Source organism: Montipora capricornis, chromosome 5 (assembly GCF_036669925.1).
Source record: "Montipora capricornis isolate CH-2021 chromosome 5, ASM3666992v2, whole genome shotgun sequence".
Classification (NCBI taxonomy): Eukaryota; Metazoa; Cnidaria; class Anthozoa; order Scleractinia; family Acroporidae; genus Montipora; species Montipora capricornis.
In genome coordinates this window covers 4,267,394-4,282,393 of record NC_090887.1, presented here as the reverse complement: position 1 = coordinate 4,282,393, position 15,000 = coordinate 4,267,394, and the positions used below count along the sequence as shown (strand labels likewise).

Genomic DNA, 15,000 nt, shown 5'->3' with positions numbered 1-15,000 from the left:
TGGTGCTTTTCAAACTGTCATTGTTCTGAAACAATCATGATGATCAAATATTATATTCCGATCTCAGAACAAATTCAACACGATACCTTTATCTACAGAGACGCAATTAAGCTTTCACAATTTTCTAACTTACGGCCCTCTAGCTATTCCACTGAGGGGACAGACCACACCGAGAACTCCTTGCCCTATGGTATAAACTCTTGTTCTTGGGCCATCGTAGCTTGATTAAGAAAATAACACAAACAGCGGTGATAAACATTGTATTCCAACGCATTTTTATAAAACTTGACGTTTCGTATGCTAGTCAACACACATTTTCAAAAGTGACCGTTACAATTTTTAAAGACTATATATATATCGTAAACAATAGGGGTCTGGAACCTAGACTGACTGAGAAAAATGATCTGCAGCAGTACGTGTCTAGACAATGAAAAGTAATAGCTAAAACAGCAATAACTTCTCACTACTAATATTGACATTAAGGGAAGGCTTTAGCTCTTGAATAAACAAAGTCTCTTTAATTTTGCAGTGAAAGTCAGTTTTTCCGGACGCTAAAATGTCAAAGTGATCCCATTTAATGTCGTTGCCAGTGGTTTTCACATGATCAGCAATGGCTGATGAATGGTCACTTTTAGCTAGGGCCTTGAAATGTTCTGTTTTTCTGTCGTGGAGTCTTCGTTTTGTTTTGCCAATGTAGAATTCATCGCAGTTCCAGCAGATAGCTTTGTAGACGACCTTGGACCTCTGAGATCGGTTCAAGCGATCTTTGTATGGAAAAAAGGAATTGATGCGGCGTGTGTTTTGGAATATGATCTTGAGATTGACGAAAGAGTAGAAATTGTGTACGCAGGATTTCAGACGTTTCGTGACTTGGTTACTGTGAAGACCTAAGTAGGGTAACACGATTAAGATATCTTTTTTGGGGACTGTAGCTTGAACAGGGTTATTTGATTTGTTTTTATTTTTGTTCAATACATCGTTAACGTTGAACGTGATAAAGCCTTGAGGGTAATCATTTTGCAACAGGAGCTTTCTCAGATCTTTAGTAGCGGCCTGTAATAAAGATGGCGAGGAGCAAATGAGAGTGCGGATGAGGTCTAGACACGTACTGCTGCAGATCATTTTTCTCAGTCTAGGTTCCAGACCCCTATTGTTTACGATATATATATAGTCTTTAAAAATTGTAACGGTCACTTTTGAAAATGTGTGTTGACTAGCATACGAAACGTCAAGTTTTATAAAAATGCGTTGGAATACAATGTTTATCACCGCTCCTTGCCCTTCTATTTGTAATTAGTCTGTGAGTTCTTTTACGTCCCACAGGGTTATGAAGATCTGAAGGGTGGTGGGACGGGAGCCTATACGATTTATCGTACTTATCCGAGAACACTAGAGAGTCTAACCATTTCCAGATGTAATTACAAAGACTGCACGTTCTCCTCAGTTATTTAAACGGAAACTGTCACGAGAAGCGCACGTGCTAGCGTCTTGTGAAAACTTGAAAAGTGTTAGAGTTGAATCGACAAATTCAAAATGGTGTCCACTGGGGAGGGCCATGGTGGACAAAGGAGAAACTCCGGCGAATATACGTGACTCACGCGTGAATCCATGATGGCGGCTAGAATTTTCCGTGGGCTCCAGAGCAAACAAACTCGAGCATGCGCAGCTCATGACAGTGCCCCTTTAAAGACCCCGAATGTTGATCAAGCTGGAGTTTTAAGATAACCCACGACCTCCCCCACAGTAGTCCGATTCTTAACTAACTGAGCCCATTGAATGATGAATAATAAGGAAATCCTCTTGTTGGACCCATGTCTTCCCTGCCCTCTTGGTACCCATAATGTTGATCTGGTTGATTCTACCATATGCTTAGGAGTAGTATGTGGTCTTCGCATGTTGACTCGGGAAAGAAGCATTTCACACGCTAAGTTGGGCCATTAAAGAGAATGACAATTTTCCTCCAAAAGGGAATACATTTCAAAACTATTATTGCCAGCGTAACTTATGGGTAATATGAGAAAATTGTTGTCATCTGCATTCGACTTTCCTAAGTCAAGACTGACCAGCATGACACCTGTCTTACTAAATGTCAACGCTGCCCTAGCTTCCCTTATTTATACAAAAGATCCGGGCCATGCTGATGTTAATGAAATACGTGTACCTCGATACCACGAATCAACTCCTTTGAGATCCAGCTTTACTCTTCTAAAAGACTAAAAGAGTAACTTTTAGGTCTTCAATTAGAATCTGGCAGAAACATCCCCTACACTATACTGAGAGCTCCAGTGGATTTGGAACTATTTAAATAGATAAGTGCAGGTGCCGGCACACCAGCAGTCTTTATCACTTGAAAGCCATTGATGAATTCCCTATCAAAAAAACATCTCAAAATGTTAAAAAATCCCGAAGTCGAGGACTGTGTTATTCTGTGGAGAGCTTTGGATTGACTTTGCTATTTTGCCGTGAATGATTTTGATGTTATCATCGCTGAATTCTCTCTTTTAAAAGAAGCAACTCTCGTTACTATTAAGAAATGTGATTAAGAAAGTTATTGATAATTTCAGTTAGAACTATTTTTTGTCTTCATTTAGGTGTCTTAATTTTAAATTCATTCTCTTATTTCGAACGTGTATAAGACTCTTAACTTTTAATATCTATCGCTCATGCTTATATTTCTACAAAAATCGTGTATTTGTTTGGTAGATATACATTAGCGATTTGCCTGTCTTTCCCAATTTATGCATCAAATAAAACATCGTACATGTATTTACTCGATTAAACGCCGCAGCGTTCATTAAATTTTGAGCTCGTCCGATGCGGTGTTTATTAAAGGGCGGCGTTTATTTAAAACTCATATTTCTTAAATCCCTGACAACAATTGCGATAGATCATTTGTGAAATTATTTAAAACAGAAACACGTTAAAAGTTCCAATGCCTGACACTTTTTGTTGTAACAGAATCGTAATTGTCTGGCTAGTGAGAGTAAACGTGTACTTGTTTTTGTTCACAATATGATTTTTATTATTGGGTGCGGCATTTATTGGTATTTTTCCTTCTATCTGCGGCTTTTAATCGAGGGCGGCGTTTAATCGATTAAATACTTCATGCAATTTCGGATTTTCACTGGGCAAATGGCTATGCGAAATGTTCACTTTGGGGCTAGTAAAATCCCGTTTTTCTTTTACAATCCTTCAAGTTACCGCAATTTAATCACACCGCACAGGTTTACGCCATGATCAATACATGTGTGTTAAATTCTGCGATACCATACAAAGAGGAATTCAATTTGTTTACTGTAATGCTAAATGAATGAATCAAGGATGGTTATTTTTTTTCACCGAGCGTCACGTCTTTGAACCACTTCTGAGTTCATTGTGAACCCTCCTTTACTCTGCTTGGCTTGCGGCTTTCTTTATTGCAGGCTTCAATTTTTTCCTTCGTAAACGTGCGCTTGGCAACTTTGCGAAATTCTTCAACTCGCCAGAAATATACCACAGGATTCAAACAAGAGCTGGCCGAGACAACAACTACAGCCATGCAGTGGGCTGCGGACGTTCTCAGATCCTCTTTTTCCTGTACTGCACTTATTCCTGATGTTATTGCGAAGGGCAAGTAGCTTGCAGCAAAGGTGCCCACCAATAAAAGCATCGTGTTTGCAGCGCGCCGATGTTGGGGAACATCAACTTGATCATGTGACGGCGCGGATTTTCGAATTTGACAAGTGTGTTTTCGTACAGTTTTAAAAATTGCAAAATAACACAGCAAGTCAATGGTTCCGATCAAGATGGCCATCGCTGTGATTGCATAGCTTAATTCTCGATTTCGAGCCCCAAACCATAAAATTGTTATCACTATTAGCCATGTCGTCCAGGCGACAATTAACGATATTACCACACGCGCAGTCGTTACGACTTCCTTATACCTCAAGTGAAATCGAAGGGCAAGATATCGTTCAGTTATTAGACCCGATAACGTCAAGAATGAGATTCCACTAAACACCCAGCTGGCGTAGAAGTGAATGAAGACCACATAACAGTATTGTTCTATTTTTCCTAAAAAAAGCGAAATCTCAGCAGCAATGAAGGAAGGCTGAGAGAAAAAGCCTACGAAAAAGTCCGAAACAGCTAGCCAACAAAGCAATATGTTTTTTGGCTCATTTCGAAGGGATGGACTTAAATACGTTACTATGACCACCAAAGCATTTAGCAGTAAGGTTAAGATGGCTGTTATAAAGCTTAGCGTAAGGGCTATAATCACCGTAATAATGTAAAAATTTGGTAAACTCTTTCTTGCTTGAATGTCCAAGAATGATTCCAGCATTTCGCAAACAGATGCGGAATCGTGTGTGCGGTTGATTAACCAGCCATAACTCATCGATGCCGTCTTGTTAGCCATTGATCTTCTCACTGTTTGCTCGGTTTCTCCAGCTCGATATCGATGCGTATGTTGCGCTTTTTGCTTGATAATATCAATGAACTGGTTCTAATATTGCTGGAAGACCAGGTGCCTCGTCATTGTCATTACTGTTCTTAACGCTGTAAATTCTCGACGAGTAAATCTGCACCACTATCGGAAGTAATCAGGAAATCCAAAAAAATTAAGACTCACTTGTCTTGCCTTGACAGCTACTCAGAAAAAAAAGAAAGACAAAAGAGACCTTTTAAATCAATAAAACAGCAAATATTGCTAAATCAACTAAAAGGTTTGCCCTAGGTTGATTGGATTTCGTATGCAATATTAAATTTATTTAATCTGAATTTGAGTTCGAAGTTTGGCCCCAAAACGAAAAGCAATTTTCTCGGCAGACTAAAAAGAAAACAACAGGTAGAACTAAGAATTACAAAAAAGTACGGAGTCTTCTATTTTGCAGTTAAACGTGACCCTAGCTTGAGGCGATTAAGGCAAAACTTAAGACTCATTTTGTTTACAAAACGACTTCGTTAATGCGTTTTTCAGCCAGGGTCAGTTTACTATTTTAACACTAAACACTAAACTACGCTGAATTATTTTCCAGGAATATTTTACAGCTTTCAGGTTGCTAATTCCAAAAAGCTGTTCGATTTTGCATTGCTGGAAGGTTTCAACATTGACTTACCATTGCATGGTTCCTAGATCATGACCTTCGTACGTAGTACGTGTTAATTTTTAACTAAAGTGATTTCAGTTGTATCATCAACAGACGAATAAAAAAACTTCGTTTTCCTTTCAAAACGATGACCATCGGTGCCTCAATGATCGAAATTAACTGATCGAAGGGTATCCAGATCGACAAGACGTAGGAGTTCTCTCTTTCTCCGTTTGCATCCACGTGATCACACAGCCATGTTGGTGTACAAAAACAATAGAAAATGGCCCCACGAGTTTTGCAATTCCCAAAAGACATTTTACTCAATTGTTCTGTACATCAACATGGTCGCCTTGACGTCTCATGTAAACCTTCAATTAGTTCATTGTAGAAACATCCCTTCCGGGTGTAAAACAAAATGTCACGAAGCTCGTTTTCTTTTATGATGGTGCATTTGAACAACTCATCATGGCTCGATTCTATGCCATGTTTATGCCTCCGGCATTTATTAATGGGTACATCCTCTAGTAGATCCGCTATATCGTGATGAGATATTTTCATGGATAGTTTCAACACTGTGGATAATTATCAGCAAATAGTTCTTCATTAACGGCTAATAATCCCTTTTGTATTTGCAACGATTATTATTATTTTACAAAGCCCAGATGAAGTAATTAGAGCAAGAAATTTCAACAAAAAAGAGAGAGCGAGAGAGAGAAGCAACGGCTTATCAAGGAAAATGATGCAAACTTTAATGGATTTTGCATGAATGAATTAACTACATGATGCTGCACTAGTACTATCCCTTGCAAATTTTCCTTCACCGCAAAGTTTTCATCCACATTACAAATTTACATAATCTTTTTCACTCATGATTCTCGACCAAAATGGAGATATCGAGAACAGGCAAGAATTCTTACTGAGCACAATATAATTGCTTGAGCGAAATAAAATATTAATTATCAGAGGTGCAATTGTCATGAAAATGACAGGGCTTCGTTGAAAGTATGACGTCAGCAGGAACTGCGACATGTGTTGAACGGGTTGGCCAAAAGCACGCAACATTTTCAATTCAAACATGTCGATGTTTATGTGCCCAAGGCCCCTGGCACGTCACAAGTGGACCTAGCGCGCATGCACTAGTGCAAAAATGTTGCGAACGTGGCCGAACGAGTACAACATCATGCAAAATCCAAAATGTTGCTCGAAAAATTTGACTGTTTTCAAGTTTGATCCAACATGTTGCGACATATCGCAACATCTGCGACATGTTGTGCCCAACAATGTTGCAAGATGTTGCGTTGCAATGTTGCAAGCGTTTAGCCAGGCCTTTAGCCAATCAGAATGGAGTAATTTATGTATATTATTAGATTTATGACCACATGCCATATATTTGGCTGCAATGGACACTGGTGATCCCCACAAAAGAAAATTAGGACTGAATATTTCCCATTCTAGGTAAGATTTTTTGGAAAAGAATCAGGGGCACCCAACGTCAATTTTCGGAAAATATCTGTTCGGAAGACGATTTGAGGTCTAGAATTTTCGGAACATTTGTTGTAAAATTTCTTGCTTGCCTGCCTGTCCTAAGATTTTCGAACATCTACAAAAAGGTATAATTTTTTATAATTTTTGTTATGTCTATAACTACCATTTAAATACCAAAATACATTTAACAATGCTATGTTTAAGTGGTTTTCACCTATATTTTCGTTGGGTGCCCCCTGAAGAATGCTGTATATTTGGAAACTAAATATTTTGAGCAAGAGCCGATACAACGTAGGTTTGATTTTAGTGGTGTACTATATTTCGGCTGGCCAAACCAGCCTTCTTCAGGTACAATGAGAGTTGACATTGGCTTGCTTCTATGTACATATATATAGTAAATGGATGTTGACGTAATACTGAAAAAAATGGGATAAAACATGGTAGTTACAACAACTTTGAATTCAAATACTGAGCAACGGAAAAATAACGAAAGTGACTCTAAATAATAAGCTGAGATCTAATACGTTTCTTCGCGGATATTAAGACCGTTGGGATCAATTCTCCTGCCTTTTGAAATCAAAAAAGCTTCCCTGGCCGTACGGATCGAGTCTCTGTTAGAAAATTTTTTTTTCGATAGGAATTAATTGCATGTCCTTAGAGATGTTGTGGGGAGAGGAGAGGAAATGTTCTGCGACTGTAGTAGGTTTGGATTTGGCGTTAGCGTTATCTAAAGTGCGGCGGTGTTCATTAAAACGGTTAAACGTCGTTTAGTTTCTTCTGTGTACTGTATCATGTAGACAAGGTTTTTAGTTTCGCAAGTTATGTGGGAATTAATGGAGCGTGTTTCGCCAGTAGAGAAGAATGTGTAGTTGGTTAGTCCATGGGAAAAAAATGTTAGGACGGGTAGCGCAGTTTTTGCCACAGCGAAAAGAACTGGAAGAAAGTGCCGAATTAGAAGGAGTTACGTTAGGGCACAGTTTAGCTGTTACCAGCAGGTCTCGAAGGTTAGGGGAGCGCCTGCATTAAAGCCACAACAGGTAGATTTAGGAAAGCATTTTTGCAGCGGTCAGAGGAGAGAAGTAGATTGTAATGTTTTTTTCTTATTACGTTGAAGATGGAAGGAAGTAATGGATTATAGGTCGTTAGGAAAGGTATGCGTTCGGGTTTGTTTATCTGTTTAGGTTGTAGGGTATGTATGCGGGGAATGTTTGCGGCGCGTTGTATTTGTTTAGAAACAAAGTCGCATTTGTAACCTCGTTTCAGAAGGTATGTCGTTAGTTCAGTGGTGCGAATCTTGCACGTTTCGTCGGTAGAACAAATTCGTCGTAAGCGGAGTGCTAGGCTGAAAGGAATGGCTTTTTGTGTGTATAGAGGATGACAAGAAGAGTAAAGTAAATGTTTAGTGTATAAGTTTGTATTTATGTTTTCGTCACTAGTTGGTGAGACGTTAACGTCAAGGAAAGGAACATTGATGGAGAAGTGTGAGCTATCGAAAAAATATTTTCTAACAGAGACTCGACCCGTAAGGCCAGGGAAGCTTTTTTAATTTCAAAAGACAGGACAATTGATCCCAACGGTCTTAATATCAGCAAAGAAATGTATTAGATCTCAGTTTATTATTTAGAGTCACTTCCGTTATTTTTCCGCTATTCTTAGTATTTGAATTCAAATTTGTTGTAACTGCCATGTTTTATCCCATTTTTCCAGTATTACGTCAACATCCATGTACGACAGGAAGATTGTCCACGGTTGCTTGCTTCAAAATTCTGGTACATTGTGGGACAGCGCCATTCTTCGAAGCTCTCTGTATGCACAAAGGCCAGAATAAGGTGACTCAGCAAAATATTAATTAACAATTATTCGCCGAAGGCGAAGTGATTATCGGTGAATATTCGTCTCGGTGAATATCAAAAATCGGGTCACCGTGCTCGTTTGAGAGAAAAGGAGCATTTATTTCGCTATCGGGTTTAGTTTGAGCGAAATCTCTTGCGTTTTGTATGCGCACGTGCTCATGTCCGCGCGCTAATGACGCGAAAATCGTGCGCAGTAGGGATGCGCAATGCAATACTAAGGAATTACCTTAAGTTTTGCATAATAAGGAGCTTTAGCAACGACAACGGCGGCGTCAACGAGAACGTCAGAAATTTGCATATTTAGTGGCTAAAGACAATAGCTCTGCACGCCCTGCACGCTCTGCCCGTGCGTTTTTCATTTTTGTCTATTTCTTTGCCGTCGTCAGCAAAACAACAACGTGAAATGATCAAATTTGAGGTTTTATGAAGGACGTCAGCATTTGAAGATAATTTTTCATTTTCTCCCCTAAATAAAGCGCCGCTCATAACGTTTTCATTCCTGAGGGACTGCCATACCTTTCTCACCTTAAAAAACTTGGAATAGTCGTGAAGTGATTACAATAATGAGAATTTTTGTTTTGTGATGACGTTCTCGTTGCCGTTCCCTGTAATTGTCCGTAGAAAAATAGCATTGAGTTGCTGTGACGTGCGTTTTCCCTTGGGCCAGCGATACGAGGAAAACGGAAAACGTGAACGGAAAATAAATACAAACACCCACGAACCCCTCCCCACGAACTCTCAACACAAAACATATACCTAACATGCCAACGAGTAATTTATTCAAGCTACAAGATTACAAGATAAAAATACTTAAGTAAATACTAATTTTGAGCTTACTACAGTAACTGGGATTTATAAACGTACTGGCCTTAAACTAATTCAGTTGCTAAAATATCTTTTACAGTGACAGACAATATATATTTTTAAATGCTCATTAAATGCTAAGTAAATTAAGCTAACAGTTCAGTCCTTCAACAAACCAACCACGAGCTTTTTCTACCTCAACTTGTCCACTGTCTCTTAGTTCTTCCCTTTAAGCTTTCGCGTCTCTCTCTTTGTCCTGTTTCTTATCACGTTATCTTCGTTGCATTCTTTTCTTGTCGCCGCTGACAAAGAGGTTTTGTCCTCCAATTTTCCGCCCGGCTCCTGCTAATGTCTCTTAACAGTGGTACACTCAGTTCTTTTCCTTTGTCCCTGATTCTTTCCTTTTCCAACCTTCGCATGAGCATTTCCTACACGTCAACAACCACCTCAACCAACGGTTTGCCCTGGTATATATTAACCTGGGCCAACGCACTGACACCTATCTTCACCTTTTACAAAATTAACACATCAACATTCCTTCTATTTTTTTTTTAAGTCCTAGTATTCCAACTAAATTCTATATAACAATAAGACGTTAATTACACGATTTAAAGTGATGTTATTAACGCTAAGTAACCAACCCTTTTACGAACTACATTTGAATGGTTGTGCACCGGGACTCGCTTTGAAACTGAGGCATGCAGCAACTCGGAAATGGGCTATTATTAAGTAAAGCTATGATCCTCGCAGTTATCAACGCAATTTTTGAAATTGCGTAAAGAAGGCTGAAAAATTCAGGACTTCAACAGGGTTTGAACCTGTGACTTTGCGATACCGGTGCGACGCTTTAACCAACTGATGAGCTATGAAGCCACTGACGTTAGGAGCTGATCATTTGTTGGTTTCAATGTTCCCGTGAGGAATGAATCAACGATGAAATGATATATGAAATGGATCTCTTGCATGAACTGCGTATATGAAATCAAGTGAAGCTATGATCCTCGCAGGTATGAACGCAATTGTGTAAAGAAGCCTGAAATTTTCAGGACTTCAACGGGGTACCGGTGCGACGCTCTAATCTTGCTCTAATCTTGCTGAGCAAGATGCAGTGACCATGGAAACAGGAAAGCCTTGCAAAATCACCCTATTGTTTGAATTTAGTTGCTCACACATGTATCTGAAAAACGAACTAGGTGACCCCAATTTTTTAGAGCACAAAAGTGATCAGTAGGCCAAGATGAAACTCTCTGCTAAGTTTAAAAAATTCTGTGGAGCGGATTCAGAGCTACCTTAAATTTGGAATTGATAAAGTGTTGTAGTGGCAATCCTTCTAATAAGGACGTTTCTTTCAAGTGTTGAAACTGGTTTGAACCGCTTTAATTCCAGGGTTTCACGCAGCGGATCAAGCAAAACCTTATACGTTTGTTAGTTATCTGACAGTGTCCGTCCGATTCTTACCTACTTAAGCTTGATAACTTTTTTACCCAGGACTCCTCCTTCCTTCGGTTTCGCCTGGCCATCAGGAACATGAGACATGCAGCAGACAAAAGGATAACTTATCAAACTAGTAATTTCTAAAAGAAAGTGAAGCGCTGCAAGAATTGAATCAGTTCGTGTAATGATTAAAATGTAGTTTATTAAAAACTATAAATGATCACTATACTGTAGAAAGTACATGTATATAGGCATCAACAAATTACCAATCATCAAATTTACCACTAACAAGAGAGAGGTCTGTTATACATGAAAACCGCTAGGCATGTGTATTGTGAACTCGTCTAGTGATCCTAAATTCGACTTTTATCCGGGGTATTTAAGGCACAGGCATCCCAAACGTTAAGACTAGTAAGCTGCTCACTGGTGCTCGCGGCAATTATAACTATCGTTTCTGTTATCAAGAGCTGTTCATCGCTTGGTCAGTCTACACAGGTGTTCGTCTTTCTCGGTGTCAATAACTCGAAAAAACATGTACCGCAGAATTCAACTTCCTTTAAGGCTATTTGAAGCTGTCGTGGAGCAATATCCTGCTAGCCAAGAAAAAAAAATTTTGACGATCCGATTCTCGACCAAAAAACTTACCCGCGTCTTTCATGAAAGGTCATTTTACCCATGGCAGTATTTCATGGCAGTTCCTTTGACAAAGTAAAAACAAAAATTGGTCACTCCTACAGGAGGGATCTATATTTGCGATTGTTTCGGACCTTTTGTGTAGTTCATTACTTAAGGAATGGGCGTTTTTATATACCTCATGATCAGACGCAATATCTGTTTAGACGAAATTGGGCAAACATTTTTTGTTCGTCTAGTTATGCGTCTTCCGTATAAACACGGGCACAAGATACATTATCCGTCCAGACGAACTATATAGGGAGTTTAAGAAACCACGAAGGCTACGACTACGCCAATGAAATACTAAATCATTTCACAAAAGGCATCGAAAGGCGTGATTTCTAAATGTAACCATAGCAACAGTGATATTTTCACGTGTGAAGATATCATGTTTTCTCGCGAAAGCTCAATTGGCATTTCATTGGTGTTGATATAATAACAGCTTTTATTCAAAATGGGTGATGAAGTACTTGCAGAAGCTCACGTGCTTCTGGTGCTTGGGAATTTGGATTCTAATGTATCCCTTTAATTAAAATAGGTTTATATGGTTTGAGTATGTTAGGCTTTATGGTTTGAGTATGTTAAAGATAAACATCAAGTTAACACAAGATCTGCCGCAAGTGGAAACCTGTTTATACCTAAGCTATCTTGTAAGACAGGACAAAGTTCTTTCCTGTACAGGGGAGTAACAGCTTGGAACGGTTTATTTGGGGGCGCTAGAGACTATAGCCTAGAAGAATTTATATATGTGGCCGATAGTCGAAAGTCACGTTTATTATTGAGTCTGTGTTTTTAAGAACGTCAGCGCTTGAGGATAAATTTTCATTTTCTTTCCCTAAATGAAACACCGTTCCAATCAGTGTCATTCTTGAGGAACTACCTCGCCCTTGACATATTAAAAAGGTTGAAATAGTCACGAAGTGATAGCAATAACGCGAATTTATATTTTGCGATGACGTTCTCGTTGCTTTCGCGATCGTCGTTGCTTAAAGGGACACTGTCATGAGTTGCGCATGCGCTAGCGTCTTGCGAAAACTTGAAAAGTTTTAGGTTAACTTTTTCAAGTCGAATCAACAGATTCAAAATGGCGTCCACCGGAAAGTGCTATGGTGGACTAGGGAGAAACTCCGGGAGAAAAAAGAAGGCTTTAACGGATCGCAAAGAATACCTGAAGGAGTGGAATAACACGTACAAGCGTATTTATCTGAAGAAAAGAATTTTTCACGCTTGGCTGTAAGCTAAATTCGATGCTGGCTACGAAGCGTGCAGCGACAGTAATTTCGCTTTGTATTGCAGGCACTTTCGCATTTACAAAAGTTTATTGATCCGGAAAGTTCTTCCTGACAGGTAAATATTAAATTCTGAGCGCTATGCTTGACATAGAATTCATTAACTGCGAATATACGTGACTTACGCTTGAATCCATAATAGAGGCTAGAATTTTCCGTGAGCGCGAGAGCAAACAAACTCGAGCATGCGCAGCTCATGACAGTGCCCCTTTAATTTCCAAAAAATAAACTCTCGTGGTCCCCCACATAAAAACATTATGTAAACGATTTTCTGCAAAATGCAGAAACTCAAGTGGTTAAAAAGGCTTAAGAAGAACATTTAAGATGATCAATTTATGATCAATCTTAGAGCAGCCAGATATATTTTTAACAATGATTAAAGACTCCGTTTGTAATGTTGAAGAGACCTAGGCAAGAGTAAATTACCTAACAAAACACCTATGTTCTTTGATAATGGGCAATTGGAACAAAAACAAACTAAATTTAAGACTGTGTAATTATTTATGAAAATCTCTCCTGAAAACCATACATTAACTTCATCTGTAATAAAATGGCTAAATCTGTCGGAATGTGTTTATAGGTGGCGTTGTCTATTCTACTAAGACCGAATTATCTCTATATTCATACGTTCATATATCCAAATCTAACATTGTATGGTCATCCACTTATGTTATTAACTTGAGAAGACTAAATCTCCCACAAAGACGTCCTTTAGGTTTTAGATATATTTATTGTTAATGCATTTAATTGTTTATCAACGAATTTTATCAGGAATTTAAACACGAATAAGGACCAATCAGAACTAAGGCCTTGCATAAGTCTATTCTGACTTCAAGGTTGTTAAATGGCCGCCCTTTTCAAATGCAATTGTCAAAGACAGATAAGCCTTGCGAATAAAAGATAATTGCTCAGGAAAAAAGGTGAGTTTGCTTTCTCAAACATAAAAAATTCCGATCGTTGGTAAAAAAAAAGAAACTCAGGAGATCTCTCCTCTATGCTGCGTTTGGAGATTGAGTTCTATTTTTAATGAGCACAACAACTTGAAATCAGATAAGAATCTTTCTCAGAGGGATGTGCATGAGTGGTCACTCAGTCTAATGGAATAAGTATTTGATGGAAATATCTGTAGAAGAAGGATGGATTGAGCATCTAGACAGCATTCATTGGTAAACAAATATAAGGACAATACTCAAAGTAGATTATTTCAAATGTGCTTTATTTCTTCTGGCCTTGTTCGGACTACATTGTCATCAGGGTATTACAACAAAGTTTTGAAAAGCCTTCTCGCTCACAAGGAGCTTCCACATGCAGAAGCACTTCCCACCAGTTGCCATTTCTGGTCTCGGCCACCGAGGTCGGTCCTTACGATCTTATGCTCCACGAAGTGAAAGTCTGGCATCTCTTTCGGTTCAGTCTTTGCCCTGTGGCAAACAAAGAAAGATTCATTCTTGAGCATTGCATCCAGGAATTTGAAAAAGCAGTGGGGGAAGGAGACTGATAAGAAGTCCTAATTGACCTCTTTAGCTTGCACCGTTGTTTTCCCATTTCAGACCACGTGATGTTACTCTAGCTAGACGAACAGCTTCTTTCAAATGTCGTCCTACACACTTGCATATGTACGCAAACTTATGAAAAAACAAAAGGAAAATTTCCCTTGAGAACATCGCGTGGTCTGAAATGGAAAAACAAAACGTACACAAGCAAAGGTCAATTTTAGCTGCTATGGTCTGTCACGTGTCCTTTTTTTTTAACACTAGACTTCACAGGAGACCTGATGAGATGTGTCAGCTTCTAATTCATCTTTCAATGATCTTTGACGTCCATAGTTAAATCCATAGAAAAGAAATAACAAGTTCATTAAAAGGAACAACATTTCTACTTTGGTACCCAAATCGCTTGCGGCTCATGGAATTTCAATATAAAACTATCCATCATGTAGAAAAACGACACAACAACGTGGAAATTCATTTTTCGTTTTTGTTGTTGTCGCTTTCCGTACTGTGATATATCAACTATTTAAACGTTACTCAAAATAACCTACTTGTAAGTACTGCGGAACTGGCACCGGTGACGCTTATCACCCTGTAGCAGTAGGTACATGGTGACATCCCCATTCAGTATCCCAACACTGGGTACCATTTTCTCGGAGGATGGCTCCCAACCAGTCGTAGCCTTTGTCATCACAGGTCCATCAGCAGGAAAGTTAACTCCAACAAACTTGGATACGTGATAAAAGCAGTTATCTTCGACACTTTCAAAGAGGGAAAAAAAAAGATCGATATTAAAGAGATCATTGCATTCAATGAGAATTTATGCGGTTTTGTTAGCTTTCTTTCGCAGCTTCATAAATTACTCATTTGACTGTGATGATCTTTCATCAATCATCTGATA

The 15,000-nt window shown here is 38.9% G+C and overlaps 1 protein-coding gene across 2 annotated transcripts in view; it reads right to left on the bottom strand.

The window, feature by feature from the left end:
- Positions 1–13,806: 13,806 nt before the first annotated feature.
- Positions 13,807–15,000, bottom strand: part of LOC138048775 (GFP-like fluorescent chromoprotein FP506) — an 11,049-nt gene continuing 9,855 nt past the window's right edge. For both annotated transcript variants that reach the window (XM_068894894.1, XM_068894893.1), the window contains exons 4-5: positions 14,651–14,860; positions 13,807–14,030 (exon numbers count right to left, since the gene is read on the bottom strand). In XM_068894894.1, coding sequence (XP_068750995.1) covers positions 13,898–14,030; positions 14,651–14,860 — 343 coding nt within the window. In that variant the 3' untranslated portion in view covers positions 13,807–13,897. The remainder of the gene's footprint in view (positions 14,031–14,650; positions 14,861–15,000) is intronic.